General features: G+C 40.8%; 2 protein-coding genes across 2 annotated transcripts; both read left to right on the top strand.

Annotated features, from left to right (window-relative positions):
* Nucleotides 1-285: 285 nt before the first annotated feature.
* On the top strand, nt 286-15,623 carry spef2 (sperm flagellar 2). The gene is made up of 39 exons (XM_062384701.1): nt 286-481; nt 1,790-1,892; nt 2,022-2,274; nt 2,520-2,690; nt 3,028-3,168; nt 4,173-4,249; nt 4,372-4,579; nt 4,853-5,041; nt 5,784-5,971; nt 6,472-6,643; nt 6,876-7,098; nt 7,251-7,321; nt 7,511-7,574; nt 7,705-7,745; nt 7,896-7,999; nt 8,145-8,392; nt 8,543-8,597; nt 8,701-8,855; nt 9,007-9,126; nt 9,352-9,479; nt 9,753-9,880; nt 10,230-10,368; nt 10,488-10,625; nt 10,789-10,934; nt 11,052-11,126; nt 11,236-11,302; nt 11,619-11,678; nt 11,762-11,876; nt 11,987-12,100; nt 12,212-12,350; nt 12,726-12,798; nt 12,891-13,047; nt 13,152-13,258; nt 13,390-13,572; nt 13,860-13,952; nt 14,163-14,336; nt 14,525-14,734; nt 15,078-15,200; nt 15,394-15,623. The coding sequence occupies exons 1-39, from the start codon at nt 424-426 to the stop codon at nt 15,451-15,453; spliced, it is 5,070 nt and encodes a 1,689-aa protein (XP_062240685.1). The 5' UTR covers nt 286-423; the 3' UTR covers nt 15,454-15,623.
* Nucleotides 15,624-16,310: 687 nt separating this feature from the next.
* LOC133950634 (UDP-glucuronosyltransferase 3A1-like) lies at nt 16,311-20,055 on the top strand. Its single transcript, XM_062384700.1, has 10 exons — nt 16,311-16,893; nt 17,092-17,193; nt 17,289-17,409; nt 17,520-17,683; nt 17,877-18,041; nt 18,406-18,614; nt 18,711-18,856; nt 19,057-19,142; nt 19,309-19,528; nt 19,626-20,055. Exons 1-10 carry the CDS (start codon nt 16,812-16,814, stop codon nt 19,891-19,893), a joined length of 1,563 nt encoding a protein of 520 aa, XP_062240684.1. The 5' UTR covers nt 16,311-16,811; the 3' UTR covers nt 19,894-20,055.
* The last annotated feature ends 3,295 nt before the right edge of the window (nt 20,056-23,350 follow it).

Raw genomic sequence — 23,350 nt, 5'->3', positions numbered from 1 at the left:
GTCTCTGATGATAGAGACAATAATAATTTGGGTGATAATAATATTTTGGAAATCACTTTTGTAATGTTTCAAACAAAAGGCCCGTGGTTGTATTTGGTGACAACTTGAGATTGTCATTCACACAAAGACCCAGTATAAATACTTAATGCTTTAAAGTTAACTATTATTATTATAAATTGTCCCTCGATAATAACAAGAAGGCATGTTTTTCTTTTCTCGGATCTGGCCCCGCCCACTCTGATGGTGTGTGCCCCCCTAAAGCACTCCGGGCAACCCCGTTGACATGTCGGCATGGCAACGACGCGATGCTGGAACTTTGTGTTTACTGGTGAGTAGCGAGCGAAAGAGTCAAAGTGTCCACGAGCGGGATGCGAACCCCCTGACCGCGTTCGAGTCCCGGGCTGGAACAGCGAGGGGGAGAGGATGTCGGACATACTGTGCCGGTGGCTCAACCACGAGCTGCGACTGTCGAAAGCTGTCGGTAAGTGGGACTGAGGCCAGAGCCCACCGAGCGGCTAGCTGCTAGCTTAGTCGTAGTAAGGCTAACTCCAGTCAGTGATGATGGTCGCTATCTTGGTGCTCAACTGGGTGAACTGGTGCAATGTTAGCCATAACTAGGTTTGTTTTGAGATATAATTCTGAAGCTTGCTATACTTATACTTACTATAACTCTCATGACATGTATTTTATGCATTATGATATCTGACCAGTATATGTTCACTTATTTTATTTACCAGTTGCACTAAACTTGGTGTGGGCTGTGGGGTATTTCTGAGAAAATAACAAATACAAAATCAGACATATTTACCCTTTGATACACAAGCCATGCAAACCCCATCTAATGCACAACTTGGGTCAACAATGACCTCTATTTATTTCCTTTGTTTCTTTGCTTTATTTTTTAAATAAATGTATTTTATAATTTTATATTCTAAGCAGTCATTAAAAATATTGTGATTGATACCACAAATCAGTATTTCTCTTTTTCCTTTCTTACTTTATCAACAAACATTCATTTTTTATTTCTACATCACTTTTACACACATGGGTCAGAAATAACCTATACAGTATTCTCTAACTGCCATACATTTCACACAGCTGCTTTCGCAGTCTGAAATGAAGAACGCTCCTTCGATGACATCACATCTTCTAAGTAGCATAGGATCCTTTGATGGTATCACATATTCCATTAAGCATTTTCTGTCATTAGAGGAGCCTTCATTAACGGGAGCTGGATTCCAAGACACGCCCACAACTCTCACTTTTATCCTAGGTAATTGCTATCCAGAATTACCTTTCTGGAGTTTATACTCAAGTTTATACTGTTCTATTCTATTTTTACCATTTTTTTGGACAATGTAGCTATGGTTAGCTAGCTATGAAAGAATATGTCAATAGTTACTTAGTATTGCACCTATTTCTCTTTCTCACTAGTAATGGATTGTAACATACTACTTACATTCATCAGATGTGCAAAAGCAACTGTGTGAAATATATGGCAGGTGTTCCGCAGTCATTTTTGACCCATGTGTGTAAAAGTGTTCATAAAGTAATAAATGAAACAGGAAAGTAATGATTTGTGGTATCAGAAACAAGATATCTAATGAATTTTCGAATATTAAATGATAAAATACATTTATTACAAAAATATAGCAAAGAAACACTCAGAATACCACTGGGAAGGCCATGTTGTGCATTTGAAGGGTAGTGACACCAACCATTTTGACATTGAAAAAGATCAAACATCATTGTCACTGTATGGGTAATTGTTGCATGTTCATCTCCACAGAGCCACAGAGTTTTGCCAAGGATTTTTCCACTGGTTACTTGATTGGGGAGGTTCTGCATAAATATCAGCTGCAGAATGATTTCACTTTGTTCATGAGGAAAGAGTAAGTTGACAGATCGCTTTCTGTCTCCTTCCTTTGCTTTTTGTTTGAAAAATAGATGGCTGCTCCTTTATTCACTACATTATTTAATGTGTTCATAATTACTAAAAGAAATCACTCCTTCTCTCACAGCACCTCCATCTCCAAACTAAATAATTTTACCCGCCTTGAGCCTACTCTTCAGTTACTGGGGATCTCCTTCGACATAAACACAGTTAAGGAGCTGATTAAGGAGAAGCAAGGGGTTGCCACACGCCTCCTCTACCAACTCTACGCCTCACTTGAAAAGAAGAGGAGAACAGAAATCACCAGGACAATGATGGAAAGCATGCAGCCAACAGCCAAAGCAAGTCTGCACAAGAAGGAGCACGAAATCTACTCTGATGTAAGGGGGCTGGATTTGTAGTGGCTGCATTTAGTTCGTCCTATTTTTGATTTATAGACCTATATTGACATAAGTCTTGCTCTTCCAATACTGAAAAACTGCAAATCATGAAGTTTAGCAACTCTGACAGTCTTTCATTCTTCCAATATTTTCAGGGTTTAAGTTCACTTTGTTATTTTAAGATAATATCACTGTCTACAAAAACAGGTTATGTGAAGCATCTAACAGTTTTACTCCTCGTCTAGCAACTGCACCGGATGGTGAAACGGGGTGCAGAACTGAAGCTGCAGAAAATTTCTAGCCACTATGAGGCCAAATACGAGCAACGGACCTATACATCTGTCATGACCCTTCCCATCCAGCCAAGGAGACCACTCAAAGGCCAGGAAGACAAGAGAACACAGAATATTGAAAAGGTACTGGATGTTAGAAAACGTGAAGAGTAAATCCCTGTATTCATTTAACATCAGGTCAAAATGTATGACAATATTTTTAGGTAATCTACAGTTCGTGACTTTATCAACATGTCATATGCTGGAATATAAACATCTGATAACATAAAAAAAAAATAGGCCTGAGAGTTTTGGATCCTATGTATTTTTTCTCAGTTTTTGAAATATTTTGGTGTTGGACATTATTATAAAACTATAGGACATAATGAAAACCAACACTCAGCCTTTAGCATCTTGATGTTAGAATACATGAAAAGTAATGTGACTTACAGTGATGAACTTGGAATTGTGTGTGTTTTAGATGCTGGTATGTCATCAGAAGCAAAGCGACATTCTGCCTTATAACCATGCCACTGTGGTCCAGGTACCCAAGCCACCACCTTACACTTCACAGCTCAACCTAAAGAGGAGACGACAGCAGCAGCGCAAACAACAAGCAGAGGTGTGATGCAGAATAAATAATCAACAGTGATAATTTACCAACCTTTGATGGGAAATACTAGCCTGACGTTGTCAGACTCACAATTCTAGTCAGAATGTGAGTCTGAGACCGCTCCATTGGGATTTCATTATGGGGCGTGTTTCAACTGACCAGGAAGTAAAATTCCTCTTCGCTCAATTGGATAGACCTACAACCAATCAGAGCAACGTAGTATGTGACGTATGCTAAGCAACGCATTGTGAGTTCGGGTTCACACCGTACGCTTCAGCGCAGCGCCAAGCCTTAAATAACAGCTGGCTCCCATCCACTCCCATGTTGAAACTTTGTGCCGGTGTGACCGGCACAAAGCCGTGCAGCGATCTACTGGATCAACGGGTGATATTATTAGCGCTGCCTGGCGGTTCAGCGTCGCTTCAGTGTCCGTTGTGAACAGCCAAGCGCCGGGGCGATAGGGATTAGTGTGTTGCTTTGGCGTCGCCTCCACGTTCTCTGTTCCTCTTTCAAAATGAATGCGCTGTCGATGTCTTCTAAAACAGACTCAATGGCAGCATCTACACATCTCAGCTCGCCAGCGGCAGGCATGTTTGTTGAAAACGAATTCAACCCAAGGGCACTGTGATGACGTGGTTGATTACGTTACCGTTGATCATCTGTCAATCATCGTATAAAGCCCGCCCTGACAATCTGATTGGCCCGGTCCTGGCATAATTTGTTCCCAATGGAGCGGATCCAGACCGAACTGCCCGACCAAAAATGTTGTGGGCGGGGCTAAATTCGTCTGGCATCCAGGATAGGGAAATACATATCCTACTTTGATCATACGTAGCTAAGAATTAACTATAGAATAGTTCTTATCACAAGCAAAAGTACCTCAAAGGTAATTGTCATGCAACATCAATTGACTTTCTCACAGGATATTTGTGACACACAAATCCATATTGAAAACAACAGAGTCACATGGGTGTGTTTGTCTCCTTTAATTTCTTTGCATTTTGCCCATGCAGTCAGTCCAGGCTGAAATAGCCCAGTTTGAGACAAGCAGAAAGAAACTGGTCAGTTCTGGTTTTACGTCCTCTTCAAGGTGAGACAAAGGAAACATTTTATCATATCAAATGTTTGTATGAATGGATTATAATGACAATCTTGAGCTAGTGACCGTAATATATCTTGACTACGCATTTGATTTTGCCATTTTAATTGTAGTGGTCAGCCTGGAGTTATTCCCATTAGTGGCAGCAGCTATGGCACTGAGGTTCATGGAAGTGAACATAAGCTGATACTAAAGTCCAACAGCCAGTACATACAGGACATCCGACAGAGGCTGGAGGAGAATGCTGTCTCTCGCGATCAGAGAGAAAAAAGACGAGACAGATTCCTGGTGGAGCAGCTCAAGGCTCATGAAGCTCAAGAGGTGAAACTTTTGCTTGTGCTGAGAATAATATATAATATATAATAATTATAATATATCTAATGGTAAAAGATATAAATACCCTTTTAACAATACGTGTACAGTCGATTTCTATCTCTAGTTTGAAAAATGTTATTGAAATATGAACTTTGTGTGGAAAGCACATTTTACATAAACCCTACATACCCCCATAACCCTACATTGTCTGTAATTGTACATTTGTCACTTCATCCCAAAGTTAGTCAGCTGATCGGCCATCTCTGCCTCCCCTTGCAGGAAGCACGGAGAGAGGATCAGTTGGTGAAGCGTCTGACACGTCAGACTCAGCAGGAGCAGCGTTTGGCATCTCAGCTCCTCAAGTTTCGTATGCAGAAGGAGGTGATCCGGCAGAACCGCCTGTTAAGAGAGCAGCAGTGCCAGCAGCGGCGAGAGCGGGACTTCCAGGAGGCTCTGGACAGGGAGGCGGTGAGATAGGATGAATAAGGAAGAAGAATAGCCCTCTCTAATCTTGCTGTGTATTAGGCTGCATCAGTGATTGTCTGAGTGTGGTCATAGGGGGAAAGGAAAGGGTGGATTTTTTTTTATAGTATCTATCACCATGGTATTTGGTAGGTTTTGCAGAAGATTATGTGGTGTTTAGATAGTCAGACAAATTAACAAAAAGAACTATATATATATATATATATATATATATATAAGTTAAGTTCTTCCATTGATCACACCTATATTTCAAATTACTTATTTAGTTTAAATGACAGCAGAGAAACTTGAATAAATGCTTGGCAAAAGAGTTTAGCTGTGGGCCAGCATGGTGTCAGTGTTAATTATATAGTATGTTATAGTATAGTGTGGTCATGGTTATTTAAATTTAGCAGGTATTCCCAGAGCAGAGGTTCTTGTGATTATGTTAAAGAATCTATTAAAAGAAATTATTTAGGGAGAAAATCATGTGATTAAATGTATATGTGTATTAAACCTGTAATTGGGTATTATAAATGTTGTGTCTATATGCAAACTAGAAAATGTAATGAATTGTTACCCACTGTATAACATTAGCTATAGTGTAGGTAACAATAATTTAATGTATTTTATATGTAACCTTCAATATCAGTAATCTGCCAGTTAATATACAGAAATGTCCAATGTAACATTGATTTCTGTCATGCCTCTCCACTCATCTGATCTTTCTGAATGGCGCCTGGTGCAGACTTTGGCTCAGCAGGCTAAGTTGGACCACGCAGAAGAGATCAAAAAGGAGCTTGAATTCCTTGACAGGATCGCTGCAGAGCGAGCTCAGAGCAGATACAAGAAGCACTTTAGGGGCTGCAAGGACATTTTGGAGCAGATAGTGGACTTGTCCACCAAGGTCGGAGAATATCGACTGATCACTGCGAAGTACGTAACACAATTGCTTTTCATGATGCAGTAGAAAGAAACTGGATTTGGACTTAATCTAAACTTCCAAACTGAGCTCTGATTATTCAGTTAATGATATGAGAATGCAAAAATGTATTAGAAAATTTGACTGGCAATTATTCCCTTAAGGTATTGATTTCTTTCTTTCTTCCTTTGGGAAAACATGAAAATGGTATTTCAGAAAAAATATGAAATATGTTAAAATATGGAGTCATTAATATGATGTTATGTAAAACTGAAACTTTGCAGTTCACTGCTGATTCAGATGTGAATCAAAGACCTATGAAGATTCCTGTACAGTGATCAAATAAAATTAGGAGATTTAGATATCCTTTTCTTTTCATGATCAAATACATAATTTCCACAGACATTCACTTTCATACATTGATCACCACTACATCAAAAAAAATTCTTAATTCCAACGTCAATTCCAAATATTAAGTCCTGTTTTTCCTCCTGTCGTTTATTTTTGCTATCAGTCTGATTCCAGATAAGCTGATAAGAGAGTGGAAGGAATTGCTGCTCAGTGGTCTTCCTCTCTATGAGTCAAACATGGGCCAGAAGCCCGGCATTGACTTCTCTACCTCACTAGATTGTGTAGAGCTTGAGAAGCAGGAGATACTCAACAACCAGGACTATGATGAGTACACTGTGAGTTTGAAACACGAGTTATGTTTTAAATTTTGTGTCATTTGACTCTGGATCAGACCCACATTTTCAAACAAATGTTGATTTCTCTGCCTTTATTAGGCCTAATAACATGCAAAGCTAACCAAGCAATATGTATTGACAGGACAATGTTTGAGATGTATCTCAATAGAAGCCTTGAAGTGTCTGAATGTTGAAGATCCTCATTGTCTGAGCATTATGCTATGTTTGTCAGAACATGGTCGGTGAGTGGGCCTGGCCAGAGGAAGCAGGGAGTCCCAGATCACCCCCGGGCAACAACACCATTCTTGGACATGTTGTTCTGCGTCTGAGGCACATAGTTCATTCACCCGTCATGGAAGCAACCTCAACCCCATTTCCTCACTTTACTCTTAAAGCCTGTGTCCTGGGAAAGTTCTGCTCTGGCAAGTCCACTTGCCTGGCCAAGATAGCTGAAGGCAAGCTGTCCGAACAGAGATTCCGACATTCACTCATTACCAATGTCACACCACCTAATACATTTGTACTTCAACAATACATTAATAACGGATGTGGAACAAGATTACATGGCTTATTGGATCCTGAGTTTGTGTGTTGTTTTCTCCTTTAGCCAATGGCATCTGTGTCTTATCAGCTGACACACTGGTTGAGGAGGTGCTGAATGCTTATTATGAAAAGCAGGTAAGTCACATATAGTGTCACAGTAATGTGATGTCATTAGAATATTTTTTATTGAATCTATTCACATCAATTTGAGATGGTGAGGGAGTATAATATTTCAGTGGTCCTCTTAAATTATCCTTAAAAGTTCAGAATACTCCCAAACATGTTCAATTGTCAAACAAGTATTTTTCTTGGACACAAATACAGGCTGCAGAGAAGCAGGGGGCAAAAGTTGAGTTTCGGCCCCAATCTTCAAAATCACAGAAATCTGGTGGGTTACTAAAGACAACAAGATTCTGTCTATGTTATTTTTATACTATTTATTTAAATGTAATAGAAACATATGGCATGTAAATATTTCACATAGATGGTTTGATGTGATACCTGTAATGTTTTCTCAGACAATGGCACTCAAGAAGAAAATAAAGGCTGCAGTGAGAGGGTAAGAGTGCAGTTGTTTGTGATTTTCTTACTTTGGTCATTTTATTTAATACATATCATTACTTGCATTCAATTTGTCACTTATTACAAATCGCTTTCTCAGACGATTAAATAATTACTTTTCCCCTGCCTACGTGTGTCCCTTGTCCAGCTGTCTACACGGGCCATGCAGGGAGCAGCTGCAGAAAAAGAGCTGAGAAATGGAAACCCCATTCCCAATGAGCTGTTAGTCGATATTATAGTGGAGGCAATCAGGTAAACACATAATCTGAATTGCTATAAAAAGAAAACTAATTCGCATTTAGTCAGTTGTTCTATCTCAACTATACAATCTCACCATTATTAACAGAGTGGAGAAAATGTCACAACCACTGTAAAATATATCTTGTGTTCTTTTTAGGCAGGTTCCAGCTCAGTCAGGTTGGATCCTGGATGGCTTTCCAGTGGACATAACCCAGGCCTACCTGCTAGAGAAAGCCCTGGGTGGAGCTGTAGACTTAGGGAGTGGGGTGGAAACCAGCAGGAAGGACCTCGTTGTTGATCCTGATCCACCCGAACCTTTGCCCCCCCCACACCCTGTGTTAGACCTGGTTCTGCTGCTGGACGTCCCTGATGAGACTGTGACAACACGTGCATTCAGTCACTCTGGTGGGAGTTAAATGCTGTTTGTCTGTGTACACCCAAACTTTATCCGTGAGATGGTGTGTGTTTGTAAAGAGACAAACATAACTTGACATATGTAAAGTTAATGTTTGTGTTTCTATGTGTTTTTCTTTCTTGCTCCCAAATCTGGTGCAGACAGGAGCTCCCCTCCCACAGACACAAATGTGTATCTGGCACAGATTCCACACAGGTAAATCAAGACAAAAACCTAAAGCTAAATGAAGTTAATGCTTCAATGCTACTGCCTGACTACAGCATGTGTCTTACATCGAACATCTCAACCTCTACCCCAGGATCACAGCTTTTCAGGACACCTGGCCAAAACTTGAGAAATGGTATGGTGGAAACCAAAATATTTTGGTTTGTGTTGATGCCAATGTAGAAGAGGAGGAGCTTAACGAGAAGGTGGAGTCCATCCTGAAGCAGGTTATGATGCAGATTCATGAAGGTAAGTTTGTCATTTTAGTATTGAAATTCCAATATTATTTTACAATAAATATGAATTCTTTCATCAACTCTTGCCACTTCTCCTGCGGAAGATGTGTTGCACATTTGGAAAGCTCCAGACTCCTCACTAACAGCAACTCCTCTACCTGTAGAACAACCTCAACCCCTCACTGATGAAGTCAGCAGCCCTGCAGAGTCCTTTTCCAGCCTGCACAAGGAAAGAGCCCGAAGTGGGACCTCGCATCACAAATCCAGCACCCACTCTTCTAGAGGTATCCCCTCAGTAGTCTGCAGATAATATTTGCAATTTTAAAGTCACTCCTGGTCAGGGAAACAGTTCTGCTTCATAAAGAGGATTTATAAATGACATATTCTGATTATTAATATGAGGACTTTTCCAACAGAATATGATACTACGATAACTGTTAATGCTCAATAAATACATTTGTTCTATCTTTGATAAAGTGATGAAATATGTATTTTTGGTTCATCAATAGGACACTCCAGGATCTCATCAACTTCCGCAGGGTCACATGATGAAGGTCACGGAGTTCACAAGAGTCACCATGAATCTGCTTCAGCCAGCCTGGCTTCAGCCATCTATATCGATAAACCTCTTCCTGCAGTAGGATACAACTTTTTTATTTTGTTTTACTAGAGTAGGAAAAGTACACCTAATCTCTGTCTTTGCTGAAATATATTGTGTTGTATTTGACATATAACATAACTTTTAGATGCAATCAATTGAGGGTTACCATACACTTTTGTTCTAAAAGGATTTAGCTCCTAAGTTTTAATTATATGAAAATACAAGTCATGTTTGTCTCTGTTGCATCACAACACTATCCTCCTGTGACCCGTGTTGTGCTCTTCTCCCCCTTCCCATCTCTGTCTCTAGGTAATCTCACAGTACCTTTGCACCCACTGGGAAACAGTTTGTGATTCTTATGTCGGCAACATAAAGACAGTAATGGAACTGCTGCGCTCACAAAACAACCTTATTAGCCATCATCTGTTCAACATCAGGTATTCTGCAAGGCCCTTGAATCACAGATATGCACAAAGCATTTGCATGACGAACAAGTTGTACCATGTTAGCTACAATCAATTGATATAATTAATCTGTTTAGTACCAGGTTCGGTCATGTAGGTTTATTGCTGCAGATGTAGTGTGGAAAGTTGAACATCTTACTCCAGGTCGCCATAATTGTTTATATTTTTTTGTACCACAGGATATAACCCAAATGTTAATTTCGTACCATCAGGTTCTTTGTCAGAAATATTTTTAAATGAGACACGATTAAAAAAGAAGATTCAATTATTTAACATACGATTTGCTGATACAGAAGTATGACCCAGGTCTCTTTGACTTCAGAGAGGAGTTCAAGCATTATCTGCAGCGTCCAGACATGAGGCAGGAGTTAGTGTCTCAGTGGCAGAAGGCCTTCAACAGCATAGCTGATGATATGAGAGAAGATGAGGAAATGAAAGCAGAGCTACACCTGAGACTCGATGTAAGATGATTTTTAAATATTATTAGACAAATATTCTTAAACTGATTCTTAAACTCTGTAAAAAGTCTATTCATAAATGAAAATATATAATAGGCGTGGATGTTTTGATTTGTGTACAGGAACTGCGTGAACGTTTGTGGGACATCAGTGACCAACGCAAAGCGGAAGACGAGCAGGAGAGGGCTTCTCTCATGTATAATGGCTGGGTGGAGGAAAACACTGCCATACTCATCAACCACCATTCTACACTCATGCAGGTGCATAATCAGTTTTTATGTGCAGCTCATTTAGAGTATATTTAAAGTTTGCTATGTTTCACATCACCTCCATAATGCTGAATGAATGTGTAATCTATTTGTCTCTTCATTGTGACTTAGTTTTAGATAAAACTATAATCTTGGATTGTTTTGTGATTTATAGGTGGAGTTGGACCGCTTCCAGGAGACCCTCTGTATTCTGAGGCTCTACTATGTGTACATGCACAAACATCTGGGGCTCGAGCCTCCATCCCACTTTGTCTGTATCCCCCTACTGGGCATCCAAGACGAAAATGATCTGGACAATAGGCAAGGATCAAGCTTTTGATAACAATATAAGAATGTAAATAGAAGATATTAAACTAAAATGTCAAATTTGTAAATAATATGATGATAACGAGTGGGGAAACTTATACCTTTATCTAGTTCCACCTGTTCGGACCCAGCAGACACAGTGTGTAGTCGGCTGCATGACGGAGAGGAAATGAGAATAACTAAACTGTGAGGAAAATGCACTTCTACAAACAATGTTTCTTCAAATGGTTGTCATAACAATCTTAATATTGCCAAGCCCAAACACATACACAAACTATTTCCTCTTATTCTCCAGTGTTCTCTTCCTCTCCAAAAATCCTGACTCCTCTCAAGGGGCCTCCAAAACAGAAGTTGTGGGCAAGGTAATTCCTGTGTGTCTTTATGTACTTTCCTTCATCTTTTGTTTTTGTCTTTCTGTGGTCCTCTTGCTGTCTTTAAAATTCACACATAACAGCTCATAATGGACTGCTATAGACACTACAATACAGTATATACTCTGCTGTCGGTTGTTTGTTAGTAACAGGATGTTTATAAGGCATTTCTTTTTGGTTGGCAAAAGTAATTAAAATGTTTGTTTGTGAAATTGTACCTCAAAACGATCCAACTCTGACATATATAAATGTTTATACACTGATATACAATCTAATAGTAAGAGATGTTGACTCTTGTTTACTCTAGCCATCGGCTGAGAAACTCATCTCTGACTACGAGGAGGCACACAGAACCATCAGCAGATTGGTAATGCACTGTTTGAGTTATCATGAGCTTTTTTGTAGAAGTATATATGTCACTCCTGATGTGTGGGTCATACATGCGTGTAGGTGTCAGGAGAAGACCAACAGGTGGAGACAAAAGAGCAGAAGGAGAAACCAGCGGAAAAGGAGAGCGCTAATGCAAGTACAACCAAAAAGGGAAAAGGAAAGCCACCAGTGAAAGGCATGTATTTATGTCCTTCGATCAAAATGACGGAGCTTTGCCCTCTGACACGTCCTCTATGTTTCAGTAAATCTTCCAACTTATTATCCCCTACTCTCACATTCCACCAGAACCACCACCTCCTGAACCCGCTCATGCACCACCTCCTGAAGAAAGAAAGTGTCATGATCACTCAGTGAGAGACAAAATACATAAAGAATATTCAACTGCGCTGGAGCACGAGGGTATGCCCAAACACATTATGAGTTTTTTATTACATTGCAAAGTGGTTTTCTAAAAAGTGTGTGACATTATTTTATGTGATTGTTACATATGTAAATGTGTGTGATTTCCAGAGAATGCAGCGAAGGTTCGACTTGTGCTGGTGAAAGGTCGTGGTCTGTTTGTTGTGCAAAGACTGCAAAGCACGACAGAACAGGTCTTTAGCGACATGGAGAAGTGGTTAGAAGACCGCTATCTTTCTGAAATGAAGAGGTATGTTGTTAAGAAATATAAACACTGACAGACTGATATTAATTTGAGGTAGCAGCAGTCCTAACTTTGTATAAATTATAATTCTATAGTGGGTATGTTTGCTTGTATATAACCCCCCAGCATTGAATGTTTCACTGTCTGTATTGATTTATTTAACGTTTTAATAAAAATTTCACAGAACATGAAAGATCTAAAGATAAGAAAGTGCTCTTGAAGTTATTCTGAAATGTATCTTGAGAACATAAACATTTCCTGGCTTTAATTTCCACTGAGGATAAGCTAAGCCATTTCTGACACACTTAAGTCTGATCATGATCATTGTGTATATATATATATAAAATGTGTGACATTCTAACTTTGTCTCATTTTCTTCAGTATTGAACAACTAGGCAAAGTAGTTCGCCATCACATTGAGGCTGGTGCCAAGTTGAAGAATGAGCTGGTGTTGGTATGTAGTAACTATAACTACATGTACTCCAGTAAATTATCTCTCGTCTCCCATTTGAAGATTCTCTGTATTCTCTGTATTCTAATCTCCAGGAATGTACTGACTTCTATCTGAATGGAGACTGCTACATGGTGGCCAGCCCGACCCCCCCTCCACATCCACCTCCTCTGGAGAAATCCACACTGTCCACACCGACCATCCTGCAGCTGGAGTCTCTCCACCAGCAGCTATGCAACATTGCTCCCTCAGGTGTTCATAGGGGAGAGACAATTTGGTGTGATTAAGTGTATTCAACTTGCTATCCAACTATTTATTTTTCTATCCATTCTTTTTCCTTCCCTTCTCACTTCCAGGCCTCATGTCCAGTTCTGAGTTTTCCAGTTTTCTCCGGAATATCACCTCTGTTAACATGGGCAGAGACGTCTTGCCTGAGCCCTGGATCAGCATGAATGAAAGACAGGTACTCTTCAAAGCACGGTGCAGAGGCACTAAAGCAAGACGCAAAATATTCCTGCTCCACTTTTTTCTGTTGCTCAAAGTCTAAACAACCTAACTAAACACAAGCATTGTCCTTGTCTCCCCTGTTCCCAGCTATTGGAGATCGAGTCTATGTTAGTGGACCAGTGTGACCTCATAGACTGGCGTCGGTTTCTGCTCAGTGTTGCCCTCCCTTGGCCTTTTCCCTCCCTACCACAGCTGCTGGTTGTGCTAAAACGTTTCAAGGCAGCAGATACAGGCAACACAGGCTATGTTAACAGGGAACAGTACCTGCAGGTTTGTCTCTACACACCCACACATTCACACATAGGTTGCAGACTCAGATTCTCAGGTACAACGTTGTCCTACTGTGGATGAAGCTATGTCTACAAGCCGCCATCCACTCATACTCATTCAGAGCTCCTCCATACTGTTGTTGCATTACTGTGCACCTAGATCGTATTTCTACAAGCACACCTAGGTTCACGTCAATATTGTCACATACAATACATTTTATACATCGATCGGTTACTAAATATAAAGATAAATGCTGAAGTCACTCCTCTTCCCTCCTTTCTCCCCAGACGGAGTTGTGGTTTTCCAGTGAGAGTGTCCAACCTTTACCTGAGGACCCATCTGAGCCTCTACCTTATAACCGTCTGGACAACTTACGCAAGGTAAACAGAGGAGAACAAAAGAGTATTACCCAACCTTTGAATTTATTTCCATTAAAATGTCTCTTTGGCTATTTTTGGTGATATCTCATTTGAAAATATATTAACCTAAAACACCAGTAGAAACACTCATAACAGAAACATCCATTTTGTTATAAACCTCAAAGGTATCAGCCCCAAAGTCTCATGTTGACAGAATGTTCTTTCTCTCAGTCCTTTTTCCAGTTGTTTGCGGATCACTCTTCCTCTCCCCCTCGATTGGACTATGGGTCCATGCTGCAGTACTTTGCAGCCGACCCTAGCCCCCGACAGGGCTTCATTAGAGCACTGAGCGTGGTGCTGGGACACAATGTGGGACAACACATCTCACTGGGTCATCTTGTCGAGGTGAATAAATGAATGCACAAAGAAACACGACTGAAAAGCAATTTATAATTCTGTATAATCAACAATGTTCTGTTGTCATCAGTGTCTTCCAGTTATAGAGAATAACAGTGATGTTATTTCCAGTAATGCCAGCACTTTGGGTAATAACTCTTGTTCATCAACAATATCACTCTGTGTTTTGTTTACAGTCCATGCCCAGTATAGAAGAGGCTACAGAGCTCAGCCCCTCAGAACCCGACGGAGAGGGGCAGGATACACTGTTAGCATCGAGCAGCCCATCGGCGGAGCAGGACGTGTCCATCCCTGCTCTCCTTTCTGTCGTCTGCCACAAGGTCACCAAGATGAAAGACGGCAACAAGCTTCCTCCAGGCTGTGTGAGTGAGGAGGAGCACGCTCAGGTACAGACACCAATGAATGTTTGAATTGAGAGGTAGAAGTAAATATGTAAGTTGTCATGCAGTACTGGACATTAAGGGTGTTAGGAATACATTTTTTTAGAAAAAGGATTATCTAATTAGTTTGCATATCTGGTCCACTAATTAAATTAGGCTTCACCGACACCAAATCAAGCTGTCAGCTATTTTAATTCAATGATTCTCAGGGTTGGAATAATACATAGTTGCATTTTAAAAAGCTATGGGGTCTATAAATGTAATCTTCTGAGGATAATTATTTTAACCATATTTTTAAGCGAAACTCTGCCCTAGTGGTCATATTGATTATTTATCTTCTCCCTTCTAGCACCTGGTGGATCTTTTCAGCGAGCACGGCTACACACCTGAGAGCTGTGTCCCCTTCTCCATTCTGTCTCAGCATCCTCTCATCCAGGTCCTGATGGAGTCCTCCATACACCACCAGCTTGTAGTGAGTCCCTGTTCATCATCTGTTTACTTGTTCCCCTGCCACAAATCCAAAATACACACCCACCATTACCGTCATGTGCATTTATATTCTCACTGTTTCTCCCTGCTCTGTCTCTCTCTCCCTCCCCACCTTTGTGTTTTTCTTTCTTCTTTAACGTTTATTTCTCTCTGAACCTTCTCTCTCTGTGTCTCAGAACATTCATGGCGTGCTACTGGCCAATCAGAGTGAAGGAGAGGCTGAAAGCTCTGGATGAGGGATACACAGTACACACCGCATGCTGCTGTCGGCATCATCACAAGATCTTTAACTGAAGCCGTCATTGTTGCCTCTGCCGTTTTTCAATTATCTCCTTACTTTCACATTTTAAATATTTGCTGTCAGCTGTAGTGCTCACTTCCGTTTTGAATAAAGCCCTTTTCAACATTTACTTGCCACAGTATCTAAAAATATCTTCAACTGATGCCAGTCGGAGTGACAACGTAATTGAAAATGACAACAATAACATCAATGATGGCGAGATTGACCCTTCCGACTCACTTTTTTTTTCTCCTCCTGATACACTCCAGCAGTTTTTCTGACTCACTTGTTTTTCTAATGACCTCTCTGACACAGAAAAGCATTGGTCGGAGCTACAATGAGTGCATTGTCCAGGATAACCTACATGTCAAGCCTGACTTACCAGCAACCGCCTGCCAGGGCAACCGCAACCCTATACCAGCCCATTTAACGCCCTAGTGTCAGGGTAGCGTCTCTCTCTAACAGTCACCGGTGTCTGTTTCCTCGATTGAGTTAACGTGTACGCTGGATAAAATAAATGAATAGGGGCATATGTAAATAACAAATCAGTGTTGTTAACTAGATTGTCTAATTTATCATGAACTTATGATGCATTATCAGAGGTCACACCAAATATCATTATCATCATCAAAAAGTGCTTATCTCTACGTGTTGATGGAGGGTTTGCACTCTATATGTGACGTTAAGAGAACATAACTCTTAGCGAAATGTCCATTTGTTTAATTTTATGCAACAACGGCCGAGGGGAACCTCCCACCCCCCCGTCCCTCCGCATTGTCTCTCTTTCCCTCCCTTTCACTGTCAGTGCAGGTCCAGGGCTCTTCTCAGTGTCTTAGAGACAGAGCCACTCACATGTGTCATAAAGACGGGGTTGTGCTTGCAGACTTGCATCCAAAGCTTCTTGAATAATAAGGACCTTTTTTTTTTTTTTTTTAACATCTGTTGGGAGAGAAAAAGCAAACAGCGGATTCATTGGAAGCACACAAGATAAGAATTGGGGGTTTCCCTCCGTGTCAAATTGAAACTGCAGAATATTAAAGCTTTTTTCGCCTGCCTCGAACAAACATAAGAAAAGAAGACGTTCGGGAAAAGAAAGTAATTTTTCTCAGTTTTGGTGCATTTTCTTCATCTGGACTCAGGACCCGTCCATTCTGATCCCTCACTGGATCTGACTGTCGCTGCATCACAGGGTGAAAAGAGGAAACTTTTTCACAAGGAATTGTTGCTCATGCAGGGAGGTTTTCATTACAGTTTAAATTGGAACAGGAAGACTATTTTTGGCCGCAGGTCGCACTGTGCTGCTCTCATAACAACATGGGGATTGTATTTTGGACGTTTTCTCTCCTGGCTTTTCCAGTGTTGCAGTCTGCCAAGATCCTGACTATCTGTCTAATTGGTGAGTAGTGGAGCAGTGACTATCAAAAGTGACCTTTACTTAATGTCATAGAGATAATAATTTGTTTATATTTGTTCAGAAATATGAGAAGAATAAGGGAGTGAAGGTGAAGTGCAAATTTTCGTGGTGAACAGAAAGCTATATATTCAGATAGAATAGTGTAGTTGTATCCTTATCACCTGCTCTCTTCTTCTGCAGGAGGAAGCCACTACTTGTTATTAGATGAAATTTCCCATAACTTGCACCAGCATGGCCACGAGGTCCGCATGCTCCTGCAACTGGGCAACCCTGTTATCACAGGTACACTGCACATACAGCACACAACACAAACAATTGTGTTATTCTTATTCTCTCTTTGATACGCTCTTATTTTCATGTCATCGACTTCCCACTAGGTTTCTCCTATAAAGGCCGTGCAGACAGTTACCAGATGAGCACATGGTCCTTGGGAGACAAGTATATTAAAGAATACAACGGCTGGTTCCTGGAGCAGCAAACCCAGTTTCTACTGGGAAGGTATCACCCAGATCACAGGAGATTTGGTTCTAATGATATATCCCTGTTATTCTCTGTTGGTCTTTATCTTTCACTCTAACTGTTTTTTCTCTTCATCAATCTTCTCCCAGGGATAACTTCCATAACTTTTTAAACTTCATGGGGCACCTGTCGTATCAGTGTGACAAGCTGTTGGGGGACAAAGAGATGATGTCGTTCCTCCAGGGGCAAAACTATGACATCATCATCCTTGATGCTTTTAACCCCTGTTCCTTCATCGTGGCTCACAGACTTGGTACGACTGCTGCTCATTTCACTGGCTTATGTCAGAAAGACTATTACTAGATTAGAAGATCACTACAATCGTACATTGTTATGTTGTTTGTTTACACTTGCCACAGAGCGTAGATGCATTTGATTCTGCTTCTTCAAATCTAAATGTAAATAACAGCAGCTCAGAACTTGACTTTGCTTTTGATTTATTCCAGGTGTCAACTACATAGCTTTCTATCCCGGCACTCTGAACGGCCCCCTGTCCATCGCTCTGCCCAGCCCCGTCTCCTACATCCCGGTCTTCAGCTCCCGTCTGTCTGATCGCATGAACCTCTGGGGTCGTGCCAAGAACCTCTTTTATTCTTTCCTGGCACCTGTAGGTGAGAACAGTTTTGAAAAAGGAGATCACATAGTGTCGGGGGTATTATCACTTCTGCTTCGGGCGCTGGTTCTCCAGACTTTTAACATTTCTGACTTAGCACATTTGTGAGTATCATGAAGTGTTTGAATTTTAATTCTTATAATATCTCAATTTGAGCAGCGTCCTCCATGAATTGATTAATAATGCGTATATGCTAATATTACAGTGAAACGAATGGTACAGTTGGATCAATAGCCAACTTCCTTTGGTGTAATTTTTTTAATTGCCTTAAGGGCATTGGTTTAGAGGTTTAACTAATTAAAATTATCAAGAAATTTGTGCTTTGTATTTTTTTTTATTCTGTCTTGTGTCATATATTCAAGGCCAAGAACTTATATGGTCGAAATTTAGGGAGGTAGCTGATCGGCACCTTGAGTCGGGCTCCCTCCCTGGGGGTCTGGAGGAGCTACACGAAGGAGCTGAACTCTGGGCCTTCAACACCGACTTCTCCTTGGAGTTCCCTCAGCCTCTGCTGCCTTACACTGTGCTGGTGGGTGGTTTGCTGAATAAACCTGCGAAGCCTCCCGAGCAGGTCGGTTTTCCTCGTACAGATATCCACACAGGTTAGTAGTGCAGCTGTCTTTCTCTAGTCCTTCCTTGCTTAATACCTTTCCATGTGATCCCTCAGGAGCTTGAGCGGTGGATCTCTGGTTTTGGAGAAGCGGGTTTCATTGTCGTGACTCTGGGATCGATGGTCTCTTCGGTCTCTGTGAACCTGCTACTTGTGGAGCTGGTGGCTGGCTTCTCCATGATCCCTCAGGGGGTTCTCTGGAGGTAACAGCTTGACACACAGGCATGAAAAATAAACCTTTTAAATTGAAGTGTCACATAAAGGGTACAAAAAAAACACACAACATTGTTTTACACTCGTGAAAATATTAAATTATCCCCCAAAACAAACAGACTTTGTATTTTCAACTAATGTCGGGATGTTTTTTCGACAATTCATTAAACCTGCAGTGGACTGTTTGCAGATATGACCCCAGGCGATGGCCATCTGACTTGGACAAACCTCCCAATGTCAAACTAGTGGACTGGCTGCCTCTAAATGACCTGCTGGGTAGGAACAGTTTGTCCCTTCTTTTCACCCTTTGTTACAAACCTAGCAGTTAGTCACAGTTTATGGTGGACTGTGAAAAGACTTCATTGTGCTCTATCTGAGAGAAGACCAAAACAATGAATTTCAGGATGCATTTGTGTCAAACATTATTTTCTGTTTATCCCAGGCCACAAAAAGGCACGTCTCTTTATCACGCACGGTGGACAAAACAGTTTGCTCCAGGCGGTGTACCATGCTGTTCCTGTGCTGGGAATTCCTCTGTTTGGGGACCAGTTTGATAATGTGGTAAGAGCGGAAACAAAGGGACTTGGCCTGAGCATCAGCCCCACACACATCACCAGAGAGCTGCTCAGCTCAGCCGTTCAAACCCTCATACAGGACACCAGGTGTGTGGACGGATGAGTGGACATTATTCGTGACGTCATCTGCGTGTGTCAATACTCCTTTTGTCTTTCTTTATTTATCCCAATCATTTCTCCACAGGTTCAAGTTTACGGCTTTGTCCCTAAGCACGATCCACAAGTCCCATCCCGTCCCTCCGGCCCTTCGACTCGTGCAGTGGGTGGACCACATCCTGCACAGTGGAGGTGGTGCTCATCTGCAGCCGAGCTCACTATCACAGCCGTGGTACCAGAGATACCTGTTGGATGTGATCCTTCTCCTCTCCCTCGCGCTCACTGGACCTGTGGTTCTCTGCTGGACTTTCTGTAGGAACATGATTAGCAGTGGTAAATATAAAAAGATACAATAGCAGCAGCAAGTATTCCCTCACGGAGACTTCAGATTCACACCTCAGTGAAGTCGCCTGTTGGTCATGGACTTACTGTTCTGTACTGTATCCTAGGAATTTAAAAAAATGTATCCTAAAATGCTGCAAATGTTCAATAAATAAGCCATGCTTGTTTCAACTGATTCCTTCAAGTTACCTTTGAATGCATTCAATGAAAATAACTCATAGAAGCCATGTTTATGCTGGAGACTGCAGGAGATATTTGCTTTGTCATGGTTTAGAAGAAAATATACCTAGAGATCAAAAATAAGAATTAAACTAGAAGGGGGGTCAGCACTGTTGCCTCACAGCAGAAAGGCGCCCAGTTTGAATCCCTGTTTGGCCCGATGTCTTTTTGTTTCTGCATATTCTCCCTGTGTTGCGTGGGATGTCCCTGGGAACCAAGGCCTTCATCTCACAGTCCCAAAACCTGCAGATTGGGGTATGATTAATTAATTGGAGGCTCTAAATTGACCATGAGAGTGAATGTCTGTTTGTCCCAAATCTCGTGTCCCCTCTCGCCCTGTGTCAGCTGGGATTGGCTCCATCTCCCCCCGTGACCCTCAAGGATAAACAGTAGGGACAATGGGTGGATGGAGAGGTGCGTGTATCCAGCAAGGTTAACAGCTTGTTATTCCACGTCAAAGAAAGTGAAATGACTTCCTGGATTTGCCTGTTGTTCTGGATCCGCTCCAAAATGAAATGGATTCTTCTTTGGGTCATGCCCCAAGCTTCCACAAGATCTCATGGAATTGTTTCAGTCGTTTTTTAAGTAATGCAACTGACAAACAAACTGCAGTGAAAACATAACCTCCTTGGCAAAGGTTAAAAAATAGTTTTTCCAGAATAGTCCCTTTAATGGTCTTAACTGAAAGCAAAGAGGTACAGATTTAACTAGAAAAGAAAAAAGTACTTTCAATGTTAAGAGTTAATAATGCATTTGAAAACTCTTGGATGCTTTTTACTCTAACTCAACACTTTTTGAATCTCGAGCCCCACTTCAGTAGGAGACCCCTAATGCCAAGTTTCCTGCCCTCTCCCCTCCCAGCGCCTTCATGTCTACCAGACATCTCAATTGTACTGTAGCGCCGCATTGTCCTCCACCTCTGGGCTGTTTTGATCTGGCTGCAGGGGTTGTTGACAGTATGCACGCATCCACACACACACACACACACAATGACACCCCAGCTAAGCAATGCTTTTGTGTTGTTGCGTGTGTTTCCAAATGGAGGCAAACCATGTTAGGAGAGAAGAAAGAATGCTGAGAATGGGTTCTTTGAGCTTTTCTTGTCTGTTTGGGTCCAAACATGGAAACAATGCGGCTGATTCCTCAAACATCTGCTCTACCTGCTAAGTTTGTGTAAACACGTGTGTGCTCATGTATGTTTGAGGCTATGTCATGGTCAACTGGCTCCTGGGTTATTAACCACAAGCACCACCACCTGCAAGTCTCAACCCTGACCCCCACACCCTCCACTGCTGGTTTCCGCTGAGTCTCCTTCCCCTTTCCGAACAAGACATAAAAGCGCTGAGCAATGTTCACGGTCAGCGCTCAAGCCACTGTGGAGAGCAGCCATCGAGGACCCCCCTCTCTGTTCTGTCCTCTCTCCCACTCCTCACATCTGTGTTGAAGGTTAGCAGGGAGGGAAATATAGATTATCAAGGAAATAATGACCAATTAGGCCTTCTTGTTCTCTGTCCATTCAGCTGTCCTTTCCATCATTCCTTTCCCCGCATTTCATTTGTCTATTTGTCCGGCGGTTGCCAGTGTGTCTTCCTCTTTCTCGCACGCAATGCAAAACAGACAGGGCGAAGCAGCTGAAGCATGACAGGGGGAAAAAAATAAAAAATATAAAAAAATAGAAGAGGAAACTTCAATGAAGCAGAAGATAAATACACCAAAACAAACCGGAACAAAGGAAATTCATACAAGAGACAAGAAACAGAAAAAACAAACAAACAAGAATCAGCAGAAATAAATAATGATCTGAATACCACAAGTTAAATCAGATATAACACATATGTGTCCAGACACTAATAAACTAAATTTCAACACTACAACTTAATTAATTTAATAATTTTGTCTTATTGAAATTATCTACAACCATTACAGATTTAAAACATAATACAGATGTTTAGCAATGACAAACCGGATGAAATAAATAAACAAATAATGACATAATGATATTTTCACCATCATTTCAAGCACAAAATGTAGATTAAGAGGAGACGATTGAGCAAGTTGAGTTCTTCTTCATAAAACATATGTGGTTTTAATGCTTGTTAAATGTATTCAGTAGTATGTTCCTGTCTTGATTTGCTGGGTCTTAGTTATAATGATTGGTAGAATAGAAGTGGGATCTACTTCATTTTGGATCTGACAGCAAAGCTTTGTGTCTGAAAGAGTTCAGAAATGATTGACGATCATTAGATTGAGTTCAAACAGGAAATCAGAAATCCAATAGACTCTAATGTAAACCCTTGTTATTGTCTCTCTACTTAATAACAGTCCAGATGAGGAGAAAACACAGAAGATAGGGTGCGACTGCATGAATATTCATTATTCACTATGATGGAGTTGCAGGGACTTTTATCCACTCTGCGTTTTGAAGCTCAAATATGTTGCTTATGGGTTTTAGCTCCATCTAGTGACCCAGGAAAAAGAATGCTGAGCTTCAAGAGCAGCTCGTAATGTATATATTAAGTAGATTTACTCTAAAAAATTGTTTGTTACTGTTGTAAAAGTGACAACTTTTGGGTTCGATGTATTTGGTTTAACATTTTGTGCAACTTTACACTTACAAGTAAAACCCTATGCTCACATTCAAGTGTATTTTATTGTAAGATTAAAATATACATATAACTCTTTTGTAACAAGTTTATAAAATGTTGATTTAAATAAAAGCATTCATGCTGCATAAATCTTTTCAAGCAGATGGTCAAATATGACAAATGTTGCTGTTTTACATAGTGAAGTATTTGTGTTGATCAATATAGAGTCACCTGTGTTTAGGTGCCTGTTACAAACAACAGTTCCACCTGCCACCAGAAGGAGAAGGAAACATTTGATTGTTTATACAGCACAAATACTTGTTTTAATCTAAGTATACATAACTGATAATATTTTACTTTTTACTTTAAACCTTTTCATGTTTGGATCTCAACTCATTTTACGATCCTAATAACAACTAATTTTTCAGCTGATACTTTGTTTACTCTGAATGCAGCAGCTGTGATGTTGTCACTTTTATTTACTTGAGGTGAACTTCCATCGATGTTTATTCATTCATAACATTTCATAAAATATAATTTGTGATGTGTCAACCAGCTGCCGTGAGGGGGCGCACTTTCATTTTTCAGAAGATGATGCTCACCATCTGATTGGTTAAAGTGCTGCGCTTTGATTGGCCGGTGCTGACGGCGTGGGCGTGTCTATACG

Source organism: Platichthys flesus, chromosome 3 (genome assembly GCF_949316205.1).
Source record: "Platichthys flesus chromosome 3, fPlaFle2.1, whole genome shotgun sequence".
Classification (NCBI taxonomy): Eukaryota; Metazoa; Chordata; class Actinopteri; order Pleuronectiformes; family Pleuronectidae; genus Platichthys; species Platichthys flesus.
The sequence above is the reverse complement of the archived record's forward strand: the minus strand, read 5'-3'. Positions and strand labels throughout refer to the sequence as shown.

Coding starts and splice junctions, on each gene's coding strand:
- spef2 (XM_062384701.1), top strand. CDS start 424: ATGTCGGACATACTGTGCCGGTGGCTCAACCACGAGCTGCGACTGTCG. Junction 9,881..10,229: donor CATCATCTGTTCAACATCAG/GTATTCTGCAAG, acceptor CTTTGACTTCAG/AGAGGAGTTCAAGCATTATC. Junction 15,201..15,393: donor CCATACACCACCAGCTTGTA/GTGAGTCCCTGT, acceptor TCTGTGTCTCAG/AACATTCATGGCGTGCTACT.
- LOC133950634 (XM_062384700.1), top strand. CDS start 16,812: ATGGGGATTGTATTTTGGACGTTTTCTCTCCTGGCTTTTCCAGTGTTG. Junction 17,684..17,876: donor CATCGTGGCTCACAGACTTG/GTACGACTGCTG, acceptor GATTTATTCCAG/GTGTCAACTACATAGCTTTC. Junction 19,143..19,308: donor GCCTCTAAATGACCTGCTGG/GTAGGAACAGTT, acceptor TGTTTATCCCAG/GCCACAAAAAGGCACGTCTC.